The sequence below is a fragment of the Colias eurytheme genome, chromosome 29, assembly GCF_061535395.1.
Source record: "Colias eurytheme isolate Ceu_HAF_F1 chromosome 29, ilColEury1 Martin Lab GWU primary, whole genome shotgun sequence".
In the NCBI taxonomy this organism is placed as follows: domain Eukaryota; kingdom Metazoa; phylum Arthropoda; class Insecta; order Lepidoptera; family Pieridae; genus Colias; species Colias eurytheme.
In genome coordinates, this window is record NC_143008.1 from 2,934,024 (window position 1) to 2,960,181 (window position 26,158).

General features: G+C 34.4%; 1 protein-coding gene across 2 annotated transcripts; it reads left to right on the top strand.

Moving 5' to 3' along the window:
• The first annotated feature begins 214 nt into the window (after positions 1 to 214).
• Positions 215 to 26,158, top strand: Gpat4 (Glycerol-3-phosphate acyltransferase 4). 2 transcript variants are annotated; one of them, XM_090118299.1, is made up of 10 exons: positions 215 to 387; positions 13,071 to 13,194; positions 17,279 to 17,403; positions 17,884 to 18,020; positions 19,712 to 19,817; positions 21,136 to 21,372; positions 23,400 to 23,515; positions 24,202 to 24,342; positions 24,912 to 25,121; positions 25,577 to 26,158. In XM_090118299.1, exons 1-10 carry the CDS (start codon positions 235 to 237, stop codon positions 25,662 to 25,664), a joined length of 1,437 nt encoding a protein of 478 aa, XP_089974425.1. In that variant the 5' UTR covers positions 215 to 234; the 3' UTR covers positions 25,665 to 26,158. The 2 variants fall into 2 exon arrangements, with proteins under 2 accessions (XP_089974425.1, XP_089974424.1); XM_090118298.1 differs by lacking the exon at positions 21,136 to 21,372 and adding an exon at positions 22,084 to 22,320.

Consider the following 26,158-nt stretch of genomic DNA (forward strand, 5'->3'; position numbering starts at 1 on the left):
TTTTTTTCTTAAAGTAAATTCCTTATGATTTAAAACACATTAGAAAAGAAAAACATAGAAGTATTTGATTTCAAAAACATTTTTTTAAGAATCAGCTGTGATATTTTTCTATGGTAACAAAAACTAATCAGAATGACTACTGACGTCACAGAAATCGATCGCTTTTCATTCATGATCATCTGACAGGAACCATTTGACATTTGAATTTTCTAATTCCATCTTTCAGTTTGCAATATGGCCGTAATGATGCCGTTCGTGTCGGTAGCCGTGTCTATATTGTACACGCCGTTCTTACTTCTAATATTGTGTGTTATTTTTCTGGCATCTATTGGAAAATCTTTGGGTGTTCGACGGCTGTATGTGAACATTCTGCTTAAACTTTTCGAGGTGAGCCTTAAATTTACGCCCGCACATTTATGGCCTGTGTCATTGATTATTCGTTTTAAGAATTAAAATTAATCGATGATACATACGTACCCGTTAGATTTAAAACGCACATGCCTACCTTTGTTTCGTAATGTTGGTGTTTACATTGCTGTGTTACATTGTGACCCGGCTCCGCACCTATTTTACGTGTTTTCAAATGGTTATGATTACGTTCTTGCAATGTACGATTGCGTGTACGTCGCATTTTTATCATTTATTTTAGAAACGACGTATTTTAATATAAATAACATCTACAAACGTAAATAAGAATGTGCTGACTGTCATGATACGCAAAATTTCTTACCAAAAATGATTACCAAAAAATGTTCAGTTTTTAAATTGATTTTACAGATAATCTATTAAAAACTGCAGATGAAAAATTCACCGCATACTAAATACCAAAAGAGGATATTAAGTAAAGACTAAATTTTGGAACATACCTATTTTATTGAAAGGTTATAGAGACACTGAGGTTGTAAGATGATATGGATTACAGTCCTTTATGAAATGGCAATTTTAAATAATAGACCAATAATGTGATTGCAATGTCATGAATTAACATATTATCATATCTTGTTCTTATATGACAAAAACCAGTCATATTTGAAAAGAATTCTCGGCACTAATGTTAAAATTAATGCTCATTTAAAATATTAGTTTTGTATATAAGTGCATATTAACACTATGAAAAACTTAATCAAAATTGCAATCTATCCCTTTGTCAAATTTTATCAAGTTACAATCAGCTGTTTTTGCGCAAAAGGTGACCTTATCGCTTAAAAGCGATTTCTTCCAGGCCACCTAAGGTAGAGGATAGATATACATATTATTAATGTAATTTCTTCTTTATAAAATTACTTGTGTAAATTAGAAAGGTTTTACATTTATGAAGACTGTTACACTTTCTCTAAAATAACTGAATATATTTGGCATTCATCTGAAATTTGATTATATGCTTTTAGATACCTCGAAAAAAGTGTGAGTCGGTCCTTAACCCATTGACCACCGAGCGGCCCGATCGGGCCGAGACACAATAGATTTTCTATTGTGTCTGTGATCCGAGGACTGACGGATTAATATGTTTTTTTTTTTAATTTTTAGTATTTGTTGTTAAAGCGGCAACGGAAATACATACATGATTTGTGAAATTTTCAGCTTTCTAGCTATCATGGTTTATGAGATACAGCATGGAGACAGACAGACAACGAAGTCTCAGTAATAGGGTCCCGTTTTACCCATTCGGTACGGAACCCTAAAAATTATACCTATTCAAAATAATGCCAGAACTCAAACATTAATTTATTAAATTATATATTATTGGCAAATGCATTTAAAAATTATTAAAATTGTTAAAAAAAAAACGCTATAATGAGATAAAATAAGTGTACAAAGTTTGAATTAAATCAGTCCATATGGAATGGGTCAAAATCGACTCTTAGGAGTCGTTTATATGCAAACACTAGCGGTCCGCCCCGGCTTCGGCCGTGGTACATATGAAAAATAGATGTTGGCCGATTCTCAGACTTACCCGATATGCACAGAAAATTTCATGAGAATCGGTCCACCCGTTTCGGAGGAGTATGCAGACTAACATTGTGACACGAGAATTTTATATATAAGATTTAACATACAGGTGAAGCTAATATCGCATATATTGTTAAATAGAGATTTAGCACTGACATGATGTTATTTCAGATTTTACTAATAAATCATTCATTTTTAATATGCACATAAAAATAATGGCTAATGACAATGGTTAATTTTAATAGTGTTTTGTATTAGGTCACAATGTATTTATTTTCATATTTTAATACATCCATACTAATATTATAAATGCGAAAGTAACTCTGTCTGTCTGTTACTCAATCACGCCTAAACTACTGAACAAATTTTTATGAAATTTGGTATGGAGATATTTTGATACCCGAGAAAGGACATAGGCTACTATTTATCCCGGAAAATGACGCAATCCCGGAAATCCCACGGGAACGGGAACTATGCGGGTTTTTCTTTGACTGCGCGGGCGAAGCCGCGGGCGAAAACCTAGTATTAAATAAACTTAATGAATCGATTGTGGTTGACGCGTGAGCGGAAAACCGAAGGGTTCGCGGTTCGATTCCCGGGTGAGATGAAGAAAAAAAAATTCTCGGTCTGGCAGGAAACATAAGGCGATCAGCCTTATCCCTACCTACTTTTCCTTAAAGAAAATCAATCAGTGAAACAGATGTATAATGCATCTGCCCCTTAACCCACTAGGGGACATGGGACTTCGCATTTTATCGATTTTTAGTGCTTTAGGGTTTATTTTTATATATATTTTTTTATTTCAACATCATTAAGTTCTTTTCACCTTTCTAGAGTTTAAAAATGTGTAAGATTGAGTTGATTTGAAAAATTATTTCACTGTTAGATATTCCATTTATTGAAAAAGGCCTAAAGGGAATTCTAGACCAATAGCAGCGGATCAATGCGGGTAAAACCAGCTTGTAAGGAATATGGAGAAAATACTAGAAATAATATACTAAACAAGCTGCGCCGCGCGGTTTCACCCGCGTGGCTGCGCTCCTGTTGGTCTTACCGTAATGATATGTAGCACTTTCTGCGATCTGTGTATATAGCCTATAACCTTTCTCGATAAATGGGCTATCTAACACCGAAAGCATTTTTCAAATCCGACCAGTAGTTCCTGAGATTAGCGCGTTCAAACAAACAAACAAACTTTTCAGCCTTATAATATTAGTATAGATATAGCCTATAACCTTTCTCGATAAATGGGCTATCTAACACCGAAAGAATTTTTCAAATCGGACCAGTAGTTTCTGAGATTAGAGCGTTCAAACAAACAAACAAACTCTTCACCTTTATAATATTAGTATAAAATATAAATTAGTACAACCGTTCAGTATGATAAGCATGCACACTTTCAATTTAAAATTTACAAGTACAATATAATTTAGAATAATTTATACTCGTTATTTAATTAACATGGTATATTATTTGATAATTGCGTAACTGTATGTAATTATTGATATCAATACGTTTCGCTGGAAGTTTTATCTTTTTCGTATTTAGCATATTGTGTACTTTGTACTAAGTCAAATAGGTATTTATTGTTGCTTGTAAATTTTGAGAGTAAAATTTCAAGGTCGCGTTATGGCGAAACCGTCACCTCATGGAGTGAGGCGACGATTTTGGTATCTTTGAAGCTTGACAAAGTTTCACTTCTGAGACGGGTGCTTGGCGCGCTCTTTTTTATTAATATTACTGCTTGGAATGGAAAATGGAAAATTTCCTGCCAACCTTATCGTATAGGGGTATAAACATAAATTATGACCTAAATAAGTTTGATGAAAATCGGACCATTCGTTTCGGGGGTACTAGGTATTCGGTTACAAAAATTGTGATTGTACCTACAGCTACGTTATTAGTTTATTACCTTTCCGCCAGCGAAATTAATAAATAAACTATTAAAAAACGCAATAATACACGTAACGTGCCGCAGCAGACAGACAGATAGACAGTGCGTAGCGATTTTATTTTATACTAGCTCTCCGCCCGCAGCTTCGCCCGCGTTCTAAAAGAAAAACCCGCATAGTTCCCGGGATAAAACCAATCCTGTGTGTTAATCCAAAATACCCTCTATATGTGTGTTAAATTTCATTGTAAATTGTAATCATAATTCAGTAGTAGGTATTTGCGTGAAAGAGTAACATCCATCCCCACAAACTTTCGCATTTATTATAGTAGGGACTTTGTTGTTGTGAATTTGGCACCCCTTAGTTGGCACCATTAAAATACTACTTACTATAGGGTTTACCTCACATTTGTTTCCTACAATGAAGTAAGTAGTAACAAAGACATACAAGTCTTGTTTACACAACGGATGATATGACTCACAGTACGAAATTATCAGTTCTGTAACAAAGGTTTTTTTTCAACAAATCCTCAACGTCACGCGCCTTGTTTGTATCGTAATAAAACCAAAAAACAATAAACACGGTTTATTATTATAATCCAATAATGATATGGTATAATTGAAGACGATAATCCTTATAATCTATATTGTATTAGGTTAGGAACAGGTTTTTTTTGTATAGACTAGTAAATCTTTGCATTGGTGTATCGGTGTTTTAATTAAATTGTAAGAAATAAATATAAAATTGTTTTTATAATAAAAAAAAATCAAGTACCTATCTACCGAAATAATTCACGTCACTATAAATTTAAAACTCATCGTACTCGGCGATGGGTGGAAAATTAAAAAAAAAATGGGAATGACCACAGACAGGGAATGACATTCATACGCACTTTTGTGTAATTTCCTTTTTTTTTAATGTACCTTATTTGTGACGATTGTTAAAAATTTGTGATTATGTTTTTGATTTATTACTAAACAAGGTCACCGATCTATCATCGATATAATATAGATATCTATGAAATAATATCACTGATAATGTTCAAACGAATAATATTTTTTTCATACTCGGCGCTGTATTGAAATTATTAAATGGAAAAGAATAGAATAATGACCTGCGCAACATGGTTAGCTGTGAAAAGGATTATTTTTTCACATTTTTGCAAAATTTTCAAAGTGAAACTTTTATTACATCGTCTCAAACTTTTTGGTCTGTGTAGCGCATGTCGCGTGACGGTCGGCTGCCGAGTAGGTATAAAGCAGTGTTCGGAAAGTTTCACTTTTACCGTGGTTTCATAAAACCACATAAAAATTTTTTTTTCGTTGATGCCCCCGCTCTTATTGGTCGAAGCTGCTACTGCCCTTGCCTTTCTCGATAGCTGGAGAATTATAGAATAATGATTTTAAAATTTAAGACCTTAAGTAGATAGAAACAAGTTTGAGTTGGGAGAAAGAAATGCTTAAATAAATAAAGAGCGTGTGTGTCGAGCACACGTGTCAGAAGTGAAACTTCTTTGTCAAGATTCAAAGATACCAAAATCGTCGTCTTACTCAATGACGTGACGGTACTGCCTGTGCGGTACGGTACGGTACGGTAGTGCCAGACGCGACCTTGAAAGTTTACTCTCAACGCGCCTAAATATGTTTCACTTGAAAAAATAAAGAAGTTATATGTGTATCGTGTACGTATCATCATGTCAACAAATTTGGAATCGTTATTTTTAAATTCTGGTTTAAAAATAGTTTTAGCACAAAGATATTTTTCTTTGGCAATTCAAAATAACGTTGTAAAATTTTTCATCCTATTCGGAACCGGGTAAAAACCGCAAAAACGGCTAGTCTTCAATCTTAGTCACATAAACAAGAAATATAATGCAGTTTTTGTTTTAAAAACTTTCTGGATAATTTAATGATTATGTTCTTAATTTCGCACAAACTAACCCTTGTACCGGGCGTTATCAGCTGAATCGATGACGTCACACTAACCTCTGCATGGCCGATAACAGATAAGATATCCAATCGGGTCATTGTAGCGTAATTGTTTCTATGCGCTTGCGATTGTTGTAATTACATTTTGTAAATATTCTACTACTAGAGGTCCGCCCCGGCTTCGCCCGTGGTACATATTTCGCAATAAAAGGTAGCCTATGTCCTTTCTCGGGTATCAAAATATCTCCCTACCAAATTTCATGCAAATTGGTTCAGTAGTTTAGGCGTGATTGAGTAACAGACAGACAGACAGAGTTACTTTCGCATTTATAATATTAGTATGGATAGAAATATTTTAAAAGATTGAATAACACTGGTGTCATGTAAGAATCTTTCAAACATATTTCACAGCTTTTGTTGTCAAATGGATAGGAATATCATACGTGTTGTCACAAACACTTTTCCTTTCGTGAAAAATTGCATACGTTACGAATGAAAAGATTTCCCTGAAGTTCCTTAAGATACACTTATATTGAGATGTTATGTAAACATAAGGAAGTGAACATAAACATAGGAAACTAGAAAACTAATAAATATTGCATTTTACATTTGTAAACAATACATTCGTATCGTACTTTTATAAGAATATCGAGACATTAGAAAAATATGGTTCACATAACATTTACTACTAGCTTTCCACCCGCGGCACCGCCCGCGCAGTCAAAGAAAAACCAGCAAAATTCCCGTTCCCGTGGGATTTCCGGGATAAAACCTATCCTATGTCCTTTCTCGGGTATCAAAATATCTCTATACCAAATTTCATGAAAATTGATTCAGTAGTTTAGGCGTGATTGAGTAACAGACAGACAGACAGACAGAGTTACTTTCACATTTATAATATTAGTATGGATGTCCTAACTCCTACTAATACTAGTTGCGTTGTATATCGGGCTAATATACATTTATTTAATGTTATTTTATAAGTATTTTCAAGTATATATATATCTCTTTACTTTTATTTATTATTATTATAATGTTTTTATTTTTATATGTTCCATTATAGTATATATATGAATATTCTGTAGATGATTTTGTTTCTATTTAATACTTATTATTTTTTCTGTATACTTTTAGCAACAGTCACGGTTAGGGGACACTTTGGGCTTCTGCCCTGTTTTGTGTTGTGGGGGGCACTGAAAACCAGCGTTATGCCGACCATGTCGACATGACATATGCTGAGGGCCTCACCATTTAGGTCGCCACACTAATTTCTTTTCGTGTTTTAGTTTAATTATTTTTGTTCATTAGTCTTTATTTTTTTTTTTTACGTGTTATTTCTTTTTTAAATTTTGTTATATTTATGTTCTATGTGGTGTACCTAATAAAAATGATTTTCTTTCTTCTTTCTTTCTAATATTATAAATGCGAAAGTTTGTGAGGATGTGTATGTGTGTGTTTGTTACTCTTCACGCAAATACTACTGTACAGATTGCAATGAAATTTAGCACACATATAGAGGGTAACTTGGATTAACACATGAGATAGGTATTATCCCGGAAATCGCACGGGAACGGGAACTAGGGTTTTTCTTCTGAAAACGTGGGCGAAGCCGCGGGCGGAAAGCTAGTACTATTAAAAACTAGCTAGTTTAGCATTGCAGAGAATAGCTATGCTCTGTGCAATACATCCATCCTCACAAACTTTCGCATTTATAATATTCAAAGTAAGTAGGATGCGAAAGTTTGTGAGGATGGATGTATGAATGTTTGTTACTCTTAAACGCAAATACTAATGAACCGATTACAATGAATTTTGGTATGTAACGTAGCTGAAGAATCAGAATGAGACATAGGCTACTTTTCATCCCGAAAAATCCCCAGGAACGGGAAATATGCGGGTTTTTCTTTGAAACGTGTGGGTTGAAATCTAGATGTAACTAAACCTTAACTAAGCTTTCCTCAGAGAATGTGCGCCGTATTTATTTAATTACGTTTAAATTCCGCTCACATTAATAGCCATGCGAACCGCAAGCTTATCTTAATTAAGTGTATTAATAATAATTATATTAATTATAATTCCACGGCACAGCCCTACGACCTTTGACACGGCGCGGTCGCGGTGCGGGCGGATAGGGCTACCACAAGTTTAAAGTTCATTTTGTTTTATACTTTGAACGTTGTTGTTATAAGAAATGCACATACATATTGTACATTTTAATATTAATTACTAATAAAAATGATGTTCTTTGTGTCTTTATTTTGAGAAATACGTTTACTGAAAATGACCTTTTTTTATTTTTTGGGAGGAAATTACTAAGAAAATGCAAGAATTGTATTAATGTTGGTGTTTGTAATTATTTTATATATTTAAAACATACACACAGTATCACTACATAGTACAAAACAAAGTCGCTTTCTATGTCCCTCCCTATGTATGCTTTAATCTTTAAAACTACGCAACGGATTTTGATGCGGTTTTTTTAAATAGAACGATTCAAGAGGAAGGTTTTAGTATATATTTTATTAGGTTTTAGACAAAGCGGGCGAAGCCGCGCGGTAAGATCGGTTCGAATTTATTTTTATCCCTTCTGAAACTGCTATATCCACTTTAGTTAGGGAGTGATCTAATTTTAACTCGCACTGTAAAGAGGGAAAATTTTATTATTTTGTTTGTTTCTTACGATTTTACTCAAGAACGGCTCGCTCGATATTAAAAATTATTTTACTATTAGAACGCTTCGTTTTTACCTATTACATGGCTATATTTTTTTCTTATCCCGGGTATACATTCTAATATCAAGAAATACTGGACCGATTTCAAAAATTCTTCAATGGATTATCTAAATTCTAATCCATTTACGAAGGAAGGCTTATAGGTTATATATCATCACGCTAAGGCGCGGAGCGGAGTAATGCGGGTAAAACCGTGGGGCACAGCTATTTATCACTATCACTACATAGTATAAACAAAGTCGCTTTCTCTGTCCCTATTTCCCTGTGTCCCTTTGTATGCTTAAATCTTTAAAACTACGCAACGGATTTTGATGCGGTTTGTTTTAATAGATAGAGTGATTCAAGAGGAAGGTTTTAGTATATAATTTATTAGGTTATAGACAAAGCTGGCGAAGCCGCGGGCGGTAAGCTAGTAATATTATAAATAGACGGTGTTAAGGTTTAAATATAGTAAAGGAAAATTAAATGTAAATTAGAAAATACTACAGGGCCTTAATACATGTAATGTTTACTTTTTAAGGTAATTCTCTTTATATTAGTTAGGTGTAGTTGACCGATTTGAATACGATATAAGGTTAGCAAGGCCATGTCAATGAACGACCCGTATTTTTTTATAAAATAAAAACATAGATGTATGTGAATCTAAGCAAAAATAAACTCTTATGTATATAATGTAAGATTGGTTTTTGTACACAATAATATAAAACTAAATAAGAAAAATGTTGCTATTTTTTTGTCGGTTATCGAGAGATTCTTATTCAAGACGTAAAAAATTATAGTGAAACAAAGATACCAAAATCGTCGCCGTACCGCCATTACGTGACGATACTGCCATGACGCGACCTTGTTATTTTACTCTCAACGGGCCTAACGAAGTTTCACTTCAAAAATGTAATCTTCAAAACTTAAACACATTTCTGTTTTGCGAAATATACTTATAATTAAATATTTAACAATTACGTTTATTGTGGACAGCCCTATTGCATGATTTATGTGTGTGATTTTTGAACTTTGACGTTTCATATATATTTATATTGTTAACGCTTTATTTTCATACATATAGACTACAGGCCCGTGTTGAAAAAATTATGGGTCATTTGACCCACCACCTGACCTATCTAGAATGATATAAGAGCATAAAATAATAAGATTCAGCACTATGACGTCACTTGTAAGCTGTCCACCTGAGTGCAGATGAGAATTCGAAGGTTCAGGTAGAGATTTTCTCCCCTTGTCTCCATGATTTTTGTACGGCGTTGCGGAATAATTGATTAAAAGTAGTATAGAAATAGTATGACACAGATGCCGTACAAAATCAAATGACCAAATTTACCCCGGCAACTGTCGAAAAATAAAAATAAATTCCGACTTTGTGGACCACCATTTTTGTACGGCATCTGTGTCATACTATTTCTATACTGCTTTTAAGCCATTATTCCGCAACGCCGTACAAAAATCATGGAGACAAGGGGAGAAAATCTCTACCTGAACTTTCGAATTCTCATCTGCACTCAGGTGGACAGCTTACGAGTGACGTCATAGTGCTGAATCTTATTATTTTATGCTCTTATATCATTCTAGATAGGTCAGGTGGTGGGTCAAATGACCCATAATTTTTTCAACATGGGCCTGTAGTCTAATAATCAAAGATGAGTTTTTATCATGTTACAACCACGTGCATAATTTTACTAACAAATGGATCTGCGAATTGAGTGTTATTATGAATTCCATGCTAAAAAAATACGTGTGGCACTCGAGGACTGCCGCGGTAAAGCTATTGCAGAGCATCGCAATTCGCATCGCTGTGCCGGTTGGAGTGGGGGGTGTTAGGTTTTTTCGTTACGGAATTTTTACATTCGGTCGCCGCGCTCAAAGTCGGAGATAAAAGCTATGCAATAGCTTAATAAAAAAATAATAATAATATGAAGCTATCTGATGTAAGAATATGTTTTAAATGCTCTTTTTATACTTATTTTACATATTTTATGCAGAGATAAAGATTTACAATTAATTTACTTACAAGAAAACTTTAGATAAACATCGGATGTGAGTTGTTTACATATTTTTGTTGCCTTTTTTATCTACGTACAATGTACATACTATAATATTAAATGTGTATTTTGTAAGTACCTATGCATAACTATATGTAGATATTTATTTTAGAATTTTTGTTGTGGATTTTAGTTTGAAGGTGTTGTAAGATTAATCCATTATATCAAGAAGTGCATTCATTGGTATAACGGAATGAAATAAAAAATAAAAATAATTTAGCCTCTCTTTGGCGCCATATAAAATTTACGACTTTTAAAATGTTGCAGTGAAAATATTTCGTCCTAACAATTTTCGTTAAGTACCTACCTATTTGCTTTCTCACAAATTTTTGTTGTTTTGTTTTCTTACTTTATTATAATTAATTTGTGTCTATATTTTAGGTAATAAAAGTGTATTCTTTACATGTCTTATATATAATTTATTGACCGATATGAAGCAATATTTACAATACAATTGTATTTTCAAAATCCTCGTGACCTTGCCACCGATGACTCAAAAGTACAATCGAACTAGACGTTAATCTCTTCACTGTAACAGTATTAAGCCGATAATCCAGCTGATATATAAATAATATGTACCTAATATATCATTATGTCTAAAGTAATAAAATAAATATTGCACGCCTCATAAGCGAAGCGTTGAGGTGGGTACTACTGTCACTTCGCGCAAAACATCTGATTTTTCAAACTTAAAATGTCTTTATGTATCATACATTGCACTTGTAAGATAATACATACACACACATATTAAGAAAAAACACTATTTTTAACGTTCATGATATTTTTGATGTCATTTTTGTTATTTAAACTAGTTAAAAAACAGTTTAAAAAAGTTCTGTCTTGGACGTCCGTGTGTCTGTATGTGCGGATCCTTTTTCTTGTTAACACGATAGCGACCGAAATACTTTACTAATCGAGTCTTTTTTTTTTCTCTTACGCTTGAGTATGCTCAGGAATAGAACCCTTTCATTTTTCAGGGTCTGATTCGATGTGGTTTAATTGTTATTAAATAAACAAAAATAATAATTAATAAATATTTATTAAAAAAAATTATGAGGCGTGCACTTTTGGATTTTCCAAATTATATTTTTAAACCTTCTTTAGGCGCGTTGAGTGTAAAATTTCAAGGTCGCGTCATGGCAATACCGTCAAGTCATGGTCCATGGAGTAAGGTGATTTTGGTATCTTTGAATCTTGCTAAAGGAGTTTCACTTCTGACACGTATGCTCACACGCTCTTTTTTAACACGATTTCATTAGCTTCACCTGTATATTTGTATGTAACCGAAATCTTTAGACTCGATTTTGATTTTTGACCCAATTTAAATGGTCAGAATTAATTTTATAAAATAGGTTCCAAAAGTACTGGACTATGTATGTAATAAATAACATATCTATATGTAAGTAATTAAATTGATAATATCTAAGAGAAAATGACGGAAATTTACTTGGCGCTGCAGCTGTGATATTGTGGGGTCACTCTGTTGTTGATACAATCGAGTGCATAGATAGGTCTGTTTACTTGCGCGTGCGTTGAGGATTTGACCGACTTGCCAAAAGTGAGGTCATGGTTTCTCTTGCGGGGTATACGGAAATGATTCCGTAGGACGTGAGGTAGATGCTGTTTTACGTAATTGTCTTTTTATTCGTCTCCGCTTGGCATAAAATTAGAAAAATTTGGAAAGGAGATGGTCCAAAAATGTATGGACCAAAAACCCAGAGTCGATTTAGACAAATTGGGTATCAATGGCTTTATTATATTGCACAATTTACCCCACCGAAAAATTAATGCCCATATCCATGGGGTATGAGAGTTATAGGCTAACAAAGTATATATGGAAAAATCATGAGTAACTTGTTATTTAGCCTATAACTCTCATACCCCATGGATATGGGCATTAATTTTTCGGTGGGGTAAATTGTGTAATATAATAAAGCCATTGATACCCAATTTGTCTAAATCGACTCTGGGTTTTTTTTGGACCAAGGTGACCATCACCTTTTAGGATAGACTATGACGACTATCCGGATTCCGGGCGGAACCGGGACGATTACATAGTTCTAATATGTATTGGGTATAATTTTTATTTTTTTGCAACATTCTTTAAGGTAAGAATGGTGTTTTTTTGACATTATAAATTACTATAATACGAAGCAGTATATGAAGTATGGTTATTTTTACAGTAATTTTCATTCATTGTTTTTTTTTTGTTATGTCGTATTTCTCTGTATTCAGTATAGCAGGCAGCACATCGATTAAAAATCTATACTAATATTATAAAGCTGAAGAGTTTGTTTGTTTGAACGCGCTTATCACAGGAACTACTGGTCCGATTTGAAAAATTATTGCGGTGTTAGATATCTCATTTATCGAGGAAGACTATAGGCTATATGTATAATATCACCTCGCTGTGACCAACAGCAGTGGAGCACTACGGGTAAAACCGCGGAGCACAGCTTGTATAAAATAATGCAGAATTATATATTATGTACTGATATATTATATTTCTCTCCCCAGTATGGAAGGCAGCACATTGAAGTGGCGAAACGTCTGCAGAGGCACGACAGTTCGGACGAGGATGATGGCCCGCCGGAACCGGACCGGCCACCGTCCGCGCTCGTCAAGGAGAACGGTGTGAATGGTGAGTTTAGGAGGGTAGATGAAAGAATAATAAAAAAAAGACGTGTGGCACTCGGGGACTGCTGCGGTAAAGCTATTGCATAGCACGCCTTCAAGCCACACCTCTGAGCCCGTCGGAGTGGGGAGCGTGAGGTTTTTTCGTTACGGAATTTCTCGATTCGGTCTCCGCGCTCAAGGCCCGCGATAGAAGCTATGCAATAGCTTAAAAATCCTCATATAATACGAAAACCTCCTGTATATAGCAAATATGCAAAATATATGCTTATTTTTAACAAAAAAATTAAACCATTTTCAAATTGTCAAAACTAAATCAAATTCAAATGGGAGGCACCAGCTTTTTAATAAAAAATGAATAGTCAAAAACGGTTTACTCAGACGAAAGTTTTGACTTTTGAGGCACCTAATAAACAAAAAAAAACAGACGAAGCCGTCCTCTGTGATCCCGGGTGGCCGAGAGATTAGGCGTTGCCCCGGTAAGGCGGGAGACGCGGGTTCAATTTTTTTCTATTCTTCAAAAAAAAATCATTTCAAAAGAATTTGAATGCCATAAAACTAAATATCAAATGGTTTTCAATATACATAATTTTCTATACGTTTTTCAAGATTGTGAACATTGGACATCTAAAACTCGGTTGTACGCACATACATGTCTGTGGTTGTACGTAATTCTATCATGATTGCGTGTAGTGCAAACCTCTTAACGTCTTTCGTAAGAGACGGCGGACAATTTTGAAATAACCACCGACCGTGTATATAGTTAAGTATGTATAGTAATGGTTGTTATATAACATGCTTAATGCTTATACTACCGTGTTGAATGGTATAGCTGTGCCCGCGACGTTCGGCGATCGTCTATCTAGCTTTCCGCGCTTTCAAAGAGAAACCCGATTTCCGAATAAAACCTATTCTATGTGTTAATTCAGGTTACCCTCTATATGTGTGCTAAATTTCCTTGTAATGGGTTCAGTAGTATTTGCGTGAAAGAGTTATTTAAACATACATACACATACATCCCATCCTCACAAACTTTCGAATTTATAATATTAGTAGGATTACATTATAATAGCCGTTCGGATCGCACTAAAAATTAATAGAGAAAGTTAAGTGACGGGGATTCATTCACCCGCTGAAAACCCGCTGGATATATGGTTTTGAGATGTCCTCATACAAGATTACATCCATCTAGTCAGCAATTCTGATAGGCCAGTGGAAATTAACATTAAATTCGCAAAGCACGATGTAGATTTGAATTTTTGGTATGTTGTTTGGATCAGTTAGGGTGATGTAAATCCCAATTTGCAACTTCGAAAAAGTTGTGCTCGCTGCGCACCACGTGATAAACTGCGAAAATTTTGGACTTTTTTCACTTTTTGCTCTAAAAGTCATAAACTATGCGTTTCCGACAAGTATGATTCTGTACATAAATTAAGGTTATTAAATTTGCAACAATTTAAGCCTAACCGCAGCTCTCTAAACCTTATAACGACTAAACTGTGGCCATTCGAAGATGGTTCATTTTTCCCGAAATATTGAAATTTTTAGTTTTGCTCCCGTTTGAAGCAAAATATTGGCAAAAACCGCTCGTTCTATGAGAAGTTCGTATAATAAAGTTGTAGTGCATTTAATTTTCTTTCATTAGAGCATAGAACAAAGTCTGTGAGACAAATATTTCACACACAATATCTGAAAAACAAAAAGAAGGTAGAAATAGATTTTTAAAGAATTGAAACTGAGAGCATATAAAATCATAAAAAGAATAATACTTTTTCATTTGCAGGATAGGTAATTAACAAAATTACAAAATTTGGGAAAGTAGGAAAAAAGATTATACGCAAATAATAAACTGCGAAAATTTTGGACTTTTTTCACTTTTTGCTCTAAAAGTCATAAACTATGCGTTTCCGACAAGTATCATTCAGTACATAAATTAAGGTTATTAAATTTGCAACAATTTAAGTCTAATTAAAGCTCTCTAAATCGTATAGCGACTAAACTGTGGCCATTCGAAGATGGTTCATTTTTCCCGAAATATTGAAATTTTTAGTTTTGCTCCCGTTTGAAGCAAAATATTGGCAAAAACCGCTCGTTCTATGAGAAGGTCGTATAATAAAGTTGTAGTGCATTTAATTTTCTTTCATTAGAGCATAGAACAAAGTCTGTGAGACAAATAGTTCACTCACAATATCTGAAAAACAAAAAGAAGGTAGAAATAGATTTTTAAAGAATTGAAACTGAGGGCATATAAAATCATAAAAAGGATAATACTTTTTCATTTGCAGTATAGGTAATTAACAAAATTACAAAGCTAATTAAATTTGCAACAATTTAAACCAAACCGCAGCTCTCTAAACCTTATAACAACTAAGCTGTGGCCTTTCAAAGATAGTCAGTTTTTCCCGAAAATTTCAAATTTTTAGTTTTGCTCCCGTTTGAACCAAAATATTGGCAAAAACCGCTCGTTCTATGAGAAAGTCGTATAATAAAGTTGTAGTGCATTTAATTTTCTTTCATTAGAGCATAGAACAAAGTCTGTGAGACAAATAGTTCACTCACAATATCTGAAAAACAAAAAGAAGGTAGAAATAGATTTTTAAAGAATTGAAACTGAGGGCATATAAAATCATAAAAAGGATAATACTTTTTCATTTGCAGGATAGGTAATTAACAAAATTAAATTTTCTACAACTTTATTTTATGACCTTCTCATAGAACGAGCGGTTTTGCCAATATTTTGGTTCAAACGGGAGCAAAACTAAAAATTTGAAAATTTCGGGAAAAACTGACTATCTTTGAAAGGCCACAGCTTAGTTGTTATAAGGTTTAGAGAGCTGCGGTTAGGCTTAAATTGTTGCAAATTTAATTATCTTTGTAATTTTGTTAATTACCTATCCTGCAAATGAAAAAGTATTATCCTTTTTATGATTTTATATGCCCTCAGTTTCAATTCTTTAAAAATCTATTTCTACCTTCTTTTTGTTTTTCAGATATTGTGAGTGAACTATTTGTCTCACAGACTTTGTTCTATGCTCTAATGAAAGAAAATTAAATGCACTACAACTTTATTATACGACTTTCTCATAGAACGAGCGGTTTTGCCAATATTTTGGTTCAAACGGGAGCAAAACTAAAAATTTCAATATTTCCGGAAAAATGAACCATCTTCGAATGGCCACAGTTTAGTCGTTATAAGGTTTAGAGAGCTGCGGTTAGGCTTAAATTGTTGCAAATTTAATAACCTTAATTTATGTACTGAATCATACTTGTCGGAAACGCATAGTTTATGACTTTTAGAGCAAAAAGTGAAAAAAGTCCAAAATTTTCGCAGTTTATCACGTGGTGCGCAGCGAGCACAACTTTTTCGAAGTTGCAAATTGGGATTTACATCACCCTAACTGATCCAAACAACATACCAAAAATTCAAATCTACATCGTGCTTTGCGAATTTAGGGTTTTTTAGTGTCGATTTCTACTGGCCTATGACGTCACTCAGTTAAAAACATCTAAAAGTAATTTCAATTTAAACACACACGTACATGTTACATGTATGTATGTATGTGTGCTTATCTAAAACATGTAGATTGCATTTAAATTACGCTTAAGTATGTTTATCAGGTGTGTACAGTTAAAATAACCCACTTTTGTTATTTGTAAAGTTATTTGAGAATATGTATGTGTATTTTTGCCATAGATGAATTTAGTTATCTTGTTTTTTTTTTGGAACGAAAGAAAATACTTGTATATGCCTTACAGTCTATACTGGAAAGGAACAGAACTGGAATTTTGTAAAATTCTGTGAATGTTAATAACCATACTCCTTTGATAGGGCTGGACTGATTCCCATGAAATTATTTGTGCATATTGGGAAGATCTGAGAAACGGTCAATATCCATTTTTCATACCCCTAAGTGAAAGATTTTTATGTTACTTACCATACTCTTTTGAAATTATTTGTGCATATTGGGTAGATCTGAGGATCGGCCAACACCTATTTTTCATACCCCTAAGTGATAAGATTTTTTTATTAAAATAAGGCAGAACAATGTTTGCTGGGACAACTTGTTATTAATAAAAATAAACTATTACAGGCACAAAAATGACGGTGATAGAACGGCAGGAGATACTCGGGCCGTCGCCGGAACTCAACTACAAGAGGAGTAAGAGTCAAGACAGGCTGCCCAATGGTCTGCTGATTGAGCAGATTAAGCCAGAGGTGGGTTTTAAGGATCATCATCATTATTATAAATATAAATAGTATATAATATTAGTATATATACTACTAGGTGGCCGCCCGCGGCTTCGCCCGCGCAGGCAAAGAAAAACCCGCATAGTTCCCGTTCCTGTGGGATTTCCGAGATTGCGTCATTTTCCCGGGGTAAAAAGTAGCCTATGTCCTTTCTCGGGTATCAAAATATCTCCATACCAAATTTCATTCAAATTGGTTCAGTAGTTTAGGCGTGATTGAGTAACAGACAAACAGACAGAGTTACTTTCGCATTTATAATATTAGTATGGATAGCCTTCCTCGATGAATGGGCTATCTAACACCGAAAGAGTTTTTCAAATCAGACAAGTAGTACCTGAGTTTAGCGCCTTCAAAGAAACAAACAAGCTCTTGAGCATTATAATATTAAGTATGTATATATAGGAGTAGATATTATTAACTTTAATGAATCATCTCCAAATATTCCAGAACAACCTCGAAATGCACGTGTTCCACTGTCTCGATCTGGTCAAGGCTGGCATGGAGTCGATCATTGAAGACCAGGTCACTTCCGTCTTCGAGGCCGAAGAGTTGAGGAGTTGGAACTTGCTCACCAGGACTAATAGGTGAGGGTTTTGTACGAAAATAATGTGGAAATTAAAGATTTTAACGGATTTTAAACGCGGTTTATTTATTATGCATGACACGTTGGCTTGGTTGGTAGTGGCCCTGCCTTCCAAGCCAGAGGTCGTGGGTTTGATTCCCACCCGGGGCAAATATTTGTGTGATGAACATAGATGTTTGCTCCGTGACTGGGTGTTAATTATCTAGATAAGTATTCATTTAAAATTATATAATATTATGTATGTTTATTAGCCATCTGGTTTCCATAACATAAGCGAATTATATTTATTTATTATCCCGGCGTTTCTCACACTTTGCAGTGAGTGTGGTCCTAATGGACCTAAAGTACCAATAACGGATTTTAAACGCGATTTATTTATTACTAGTTTTTTTCTGCTTCGCCCGCGTAGTCAAAGAAAAACCCGTATAGTTCCCGTTCCCGTGGGATTTCCGGGATAAAACCTATCCTATGTGCTTATCCAAGTTACCATCTATATGTGTGCTAAATTTGTCAGTAGTATTTGCGTGAAAGAGTAACAAACATACACACCTACACCCCTGGATCCTTCCTACTAATATCATAAATGCGAAAGTTTGTGAGGATGGATGTGTGTGTAGGAATGGATAGGATGGACATATTTTTTGATCATACACAAAATTAATTTTAATATATTATGTGTAAATTGCTTTGATAATAATTACAACTATGTATATATTATTATTGTTATCAAGATCATTAAAAACATTTTCTACAAAAACTTTTAATTAAAATTTTATTCAAATACATGTTTAAATATTCATTTATACACTTATATAAAAACTTGAATTTAAATATAAATTAAGTGAAAACGATTAAATTGTTTTTCTTTTGTCACAAAACAATTGTTTTACGTTTTATTTATTACAACAAAAAAAACTTCGTTTATGTATGTATATTAAAAAAAAATATGTACGTACTTGATCAATATTGGAATTTTTTGAAGTGAAACTTCTTTATCGGGGTTGGAAAAAAATTACGCGTGACATTTTTCCGTTACGCGCCATCTTTTTCTTATCCCTACCACGCGTGATTCGATGTATTTCTGTAAAGTTGCATAATATAGTAAAGTATTTTTTGAAATATAAGGTCTTAAAGAAGTTTCACTTCTTACGTGTGTACACTAGTACACGCACACATTTTTTTGTTCTTTCGTTATAGTTAAATTTAAAAAGTGTTCGATAAATATTCAATTTTCTTTCATAAGTTTAATGCTAGGGAAGGTTCGCATATATAACAAAAAGTCTAAAATTAGATCCTCTCCTACTTTCTCCTAATATTATAAACTAACTGTGCCCCGCGCTTATCTCGGGAACTACTGGTCCGATTTGAAAAATTATTTCGGTGTTAGATAGCCCATTTATCGAGGAGGGCCGAGGCCATATCATAACGTAAAACCGCGGGGCACAGCTAGTAAATTATATATGTACTTTAGAAATATTTTTTGAATTATTAGGTACTAGCTTACCGCCCGCGGCTTCGCCCGCTTTGTCTAAAACCTAATAAATTACATATATACTAAAACCTTCCTCTTGAATCACTCTAATCCTTTGCGTAGTTTTAAAGATTTAAGCATACAAAAGGACATAGGGAAATAGGGACAGAGAAAGCGACTTTGTTTTATACTATGTAGTGATAATATATTTTTTGTTACAGGCAATACGAATTTCTAACATGGCGCCTCACAATAATATGGGTCATGGGTTTCATTGTACGATACTTCTTCTTACTACCACTGAGGATACTCATATTCGTTATTGGGGTGAGTAGTATAGTAGTTAGTAGTATGTAGTAGTAAGATAGTAGGCTAATATACTACTAATCATTGTTATATTATACCACTACTAAGTAAAAGTCGTACTACTTAGTAGTAGTAACATTTTTAAGACTTATACTACTAAGGGCCGATTTTTCAATGCTTGGTTAAAACTTATCCGTCCAATAAAGTATTACACGATAATATTAAAATGTCACGTAAACTGTCAAATACGGACAATTAGAAAACGTTTTTAAAATGGTAGTTTTATACATAATGACCAAGGATTGAAATATCTGCCCTAAGTAGTAGTATATACTATCACTACAATTTAGCAGTCGTACTACTTAGTAGTAGTAGTGGTTACTACGTGTGCTATTTATTTTAGTATAGGAATGGATTTTTGAAGTTAATGAAAGTAATATGTATTAGAAATATGAAAATGTGTCTGTTTTATGATGAAAGTGCTGAAACGAATTTGATGAATTTTTATTTGAAAAGATTAAATTTTTTTGTCGTGAAATGGAAGCCAGGGGTGGTAAGCTAGTATGTCATGTCTTAAATGATGATTATATTTTGATAATTTTTTTGGTAGACACAATAGTGTAATTTTTATCAACCAGACTATTAATTGACCTTTTAAATACATAATATGTATAAATGTTAATTATTGTTCTAAAAAAATAAACTATCTAATTAAAATATTAATGTATTCTACATGTTATTTTAATTTAAATTATTTTAAGTATGCTCGTTGAAGCGCAAAATTACTTTTATGTTATTTAGCATTTTTAATAGTCGCATATCTTCTTGTTTTCTTAATTTTATCAAATGGTAACAATTTTATTAAATTACAAATAATATGGGTAATTTTGCGTTTCCTACTGACCTTAGTTATTTCTCGACGTCTTTATAATTTTGTGTTCCTTACCTTAATTATATGTTCTTGTCCTATCCTCTTAATTTGCCCATTCCTAGTAATTTTGCCTTTCTTACTTACCAATTTCTCTACCTACCCTCATTTCAACTTATTTTACGTTCATGACCTGTGACATTTCTCTCCCTACCCACTTGCCAGATAATTTTGCATTTCATACTTACCTTATGTATTCCTATTACTGAGGTCTTGCAAGAAAACCACGTATTTCGTACCTTCTTACCTACCTTCTTCTTATATTACTTACGTATCTTATGTATTCCTCTATCCACCAAGTAAACTACGTAATTTCTACTTTCCTACCTACTTTTTCATACCACCTACTTTATTTTTCCGTATATTTCGTGACTAACAAAAATCAACTCTTGCGCAACCCTAACACGTCAGGTCATCACTACACTAGTCAGCATGACGCTAATTGGCCTACTTCCGGACGGCAAAATACGTCGCACACTCGGGGGCATCGCCTACAAGCTGGCGAACCGTATGTTAATACGAAGCGTATCTTGCGTCGCCTACTACCATGATACGCAATACAAGCCATCGTCTAATGGCTTTTGCGTCGCCAACCACACAAGCCCGATCGACGTCAGCGTGCTGAGCATGGACATGTGTTTCTCTTTGGTTAGACTCTAGATGAGGAGGGTTGTCTATGCGCTCTCCACTTTAAAGAGGGTTGTCTATGCGCGAGGGTTGATGTGGGCTACGCTGTTTGTTTTGTTATTATGTGACGTTTTTGGGTTGTGTATGTCTCTATTGTATGATGTGTGACGTGTGTTATAATGGTTCTGTGACGTGACGTATTACAGATATGACACGTCGTATCGTGTCCGTGTCATAATGATATGGTTTAACACGCTTTAATCGTACCATATGTGGCGTGTCATATTGTGCCATCATGACATTCGTGTGACAGGTGTCAGATGACATAAAATGTGACGCCGCTCATTTTATGACATAAACTTGTTATGTGGCGTATTATTCCGTGACATTATCACACGGCTTGACATAAATTATTATAATAAATTTTGTGACGTGTCTGGTCATATCAAATTGTCACTGTACGATCATTTACTCCTCGTTGTTTTGTCACAGCTGATATTATTTTTAGTTATTAATAAGCCCGGTATTTATGGTAAATGTATGTTGAGCAACAGTTGACTAAGATTGTTTTCATGTCTGCTCTTCCAAAAACTTTTCACTACGATGTTGGCCCAACTTTGCTAAACAAATGTTTGCTATGAATACCAAGCTACACAATACACATATCAAGCTGTGTCAATACATTAGTTTACCGGGTTGATGTTCATATATCACCACATACATCACCCCTAGGTGTGGTGGCTGATCGTCAGCACGGCCATAGTCGGCACACTACCGGACGGCGCGTTCAAACAGCGTGTGAACAATTCAATGTCGCTGATGTGCTTCAACTTTCTGTCGCGTTGTATTAGCGCAGTGATAACTTATCACAACGGGGACAGGTATAAACCGAAGAGCGGGATTTGCGTGGCCAATCACACGAGCCCGATTGATGTGTTGGTGCTCATGTGTGACAGCTGTTATTCGTTGGTGAGTGTGTGTGTTTATAGTCGGTGGCGTAGCGTACTGGGTTGTTTGGATTTCAATAGTTGAATCCCAATAATGAGTACCATCTCATCATAAAAAAAAAATTGGTTGTCTGTAAAGTCGGTTTACTGACGATAGTTGAACGTGACAACGTCCGATTGTGCTTCTTAGTCGCTCGTTCCGCGCTCTCGCTCGCACTTCAAGCCTTACATGGAACGCCTCAGAGCGAGGTAACGCCGCATGAGTCATGTTTTTTTCGTGCGTGCAGCCGGCTCTATCGAATTATAAGACGTTGTCACGTCAAAAAGAGCTAAATGCCAATGATATTCTTATTATATCATTCAAAATACATAGAAAGAATGTGTTATCGTGAATAGAAATTGAAGGGGGAGAGGGGACTTATTGCTTTTTAATAGGAGACTGTTTTGGGGTTAATAAATCGAATTTTATTAAGATGAGGGCAAGTATTTTTGCGAATTAAATTCGTGTTGGGTTTATCCTGCATATAATTTATGGGGATATTTTTTGAGAATCCAGAGCAAAATCTTTTTGGTACTAATTCATAAAAGAGTCATATAGGGGTGATGATCGCGGTAGCTACGCCACTGTTTATAATTTTAAAGATGTAGACTTTACTTTTCATTTTTCATAGCATGATGTACGGGGTATACTGTGTACGTCTGGGAGCATGTTGAATTAAGATTTGTAATGAGTTTTTATGTGGGAATAATTTTATTTGTAAATTTAATATTTGTTGTAAACGTGTTCGAAAGAAACAAGTTTTGGGTTATGTAAGATAGCTTTTTTATTGTAATAATGAATTTGAGAATAAATTCAAGTACGTATTTACAAATACGTAACTTTTATTTGTTTTATCATAAATAGTTACTGATTAGTTTTATTTTTATTTATAGTGCAACGTATGGGTTCGAATCCCATTAGTGTACGTATTGATTTTGTTTCTGTCAATCTTTTAAATTAGTTTCTGAAATTCTTATGTGATTATAAACACTTATTACTGCATAGTATGATTTTCGATTGTATCCTTTTTTTTACTAAATAAAATAACCAAAAATCCACAGATTGGTCAAAGACACAATGGCTTCCTAGGGCTCTTGCAAAGGGCCCTGGCTAGGGCTTCGCCCCACATTTGGTTCGAGAGATCGGAGGTTAAAGACAGACACGCTGTCGCTAGACGGTGAGATTTTCTTTTATGTGTATTGATTTTGAAGAAAAGTATGGATTTTTGTGCCTTTTTCAGTCGATTATCAGAATTAGTTAGGTTTCCGACTGTGTTCAGGTGTTTTAGTTGATTCTGTTGTGTGCAATTATTGAATAAAAAATAATGGCGCACAAGAAATTGAATAAAAATCATGCAACGGTGCAGTAGAGAATCATTAAAAAAATGCCTGCTTTTTTTAATCTTTGTTTTAGACAAAATTATTCATAACTAGCGGTCCGCCCCGGCTTCGCCCGTGGTACATATTTACGTTTTCTCTACATAAAAACCATCCTCGTACTTCAAGGAATATAATAAAAAAAGAATTATCGAAATCGGTTCAGCCGTTCTCGAGTTATGCGCTTACCAACACATTTTGCGATTCATTTTTATATATAAGAAGATATGTATTTTAAAAGAATTGATAGTTTAGAAATGAAGTTATGGTTCTAAATTTTTATGATAAGAAAAATACATTTATGTATATTCAAAAATTCAAAACAAGATAATGTTATAACTTTTTTATTAAAAACCGTAAAATAAGCTATAATTCTTCAGATATTTGATGCAAAACAAAATATGTCTAGATTTTATTGTTTGTTTGTGTGTTTTTTCTATTTATAACCAATTTTTATTTACATGCATAAAATTGTTTTTTTTTTCAGACTAAAGGAGCACATATCCGTAGTGGACAATCCGCCGATCCTAATATTTCCCGAAGGCACCTGCATAAACAACACGTCGGTGGTGCAATTCAAGAAGGGCAGCTTTGAAGTCGGCGGCACTATATACCCTGTGGCTATCAAGTTAGTATTTATATATTACTAGTTTTACCCCGCGGTTTTCCCGCGTGGCTCCACTCCTGTTTTTCTTAGCGTGATGATAATATAGACGATAAATTGACTATTTAACCCATTGACCACCGAGCGGCCCGATCGGGCCGCGACACAATAGATTTTCTATTGTGTCTGTGATTCCGGGTCTGAGGGATTAATGTTACGCCCAAAGACCGCAAACGATCATTCGGAAAAAAGTAAAGGAACGACTTCGAAAAATTAGTTTTTGGATTTTATGAAACCCTCACGACATATTGTGACATGAGGTGTGTTACATATATGAAGTAACAACAAAAATTATTTTGTTATGTCTGTCAATGTTCAGCCTATGTATAGTACGTTATATACTATTACTATTAAATGTATTCAATGAACGCGCTAGTCATTCAATCAAATAGCATATTCAACCAGATGACTGCGACATATATAAATTGCTCCTCGTTTGTTGTCACATTTTGCTTGCTGAGGGCCGTTTTAGAATAATAATGCCGCCTTACTGTGCCAATTTCTCTATTTTTAATAAAATCCTACCCTTTCAGATATGACGCACGATTCGGCGACGCGTTCTGGAACAGCTCCCGATACGGGATGCTCCATTACTTATTAAACATGATGAGCTCTTGGGCGATAGTGTGCGACGTTTGGTACTTGCCGGCCATGACTCGCGGCTCACAAGAGAGTGCGGTTGATTTCGCTAATAGAGTTAAAGCGGCTATAGCGAGGCGCGGTGGGCTAGTTGATCTGATGTGGTGAGTTGTAACACAAACACACACACAAGAACACGAACACTAACATTGACACTACCGCTAACACGCACACTAACTACAGCTAACACCCACATAAAGACACACACATACATTCACACAGCAACGCAAATAGACTCAGAAAACAAAAAAAAACACACACACATCAAAAGTGGACAGATATCGCGAATAGAAAAGGTGGTTTGCAAAAAATGTATAGTTCTTATCAAAGTTAGAACGTTCCTTAGATTGTTTCTTATCTAAATACTTGAAAGTTGAAACATACAAAAACTTATTAAATTTCCACACGTCATGTATTTTTACTTAATCATTTGCTCTAAACCATTTATCGGATAGTGATTTTAATACAAAATATATTTTTTTAATTGGATTTACTACTTAATAGATACAGACCAAACAAAATTTATATATTGCGTGACAAAAATATCTCTCTTTTTTAGGGACGGCCAATTGAAACGCATGAAGGCGAAAAAAGAGTGGAGGGAGTTACAACAAGAGGAGTTCAGTAAGAGATTAAAAGGGGAGTAGTTTAGTGCCTACCGCCGACGGGAATGAACCTAGACCCACGCGTGGGACACTCGCGCTATGTACGGGGGGATCGAGTAATAAACATACGAAAAAATCGTACATTTTTTATGTGTATATGCAGTATGTCATGTAGATTAGTCAATTTTGTGTTGTGTACTGGAAAAATATATATATAGTTAGTGGTTGTTTTTTGAATTATTGATTTGATCTTGGATGAAAATATATTCGGAATTTTTTAAGCTTTTTATGTTATTGTTTATTGTAGTAGTGCGTTATGAACGGTTTTGTAAATATGGTGCGAGGATGTTGGAAATTTGAGTTTAAAAATATAATGCATTTAGAGATTGTTGGCGGAAAACTTATTGCATCTAAAGTAATATCACTTCGTTTCGATATTATATTTAACGATAATACTCGGAGTCGGTAATATCGGCCATTTTTGTTACGGTGCATTCACATCAAACGAACATAGAGCTAGAGCAAGAGCATTCTTT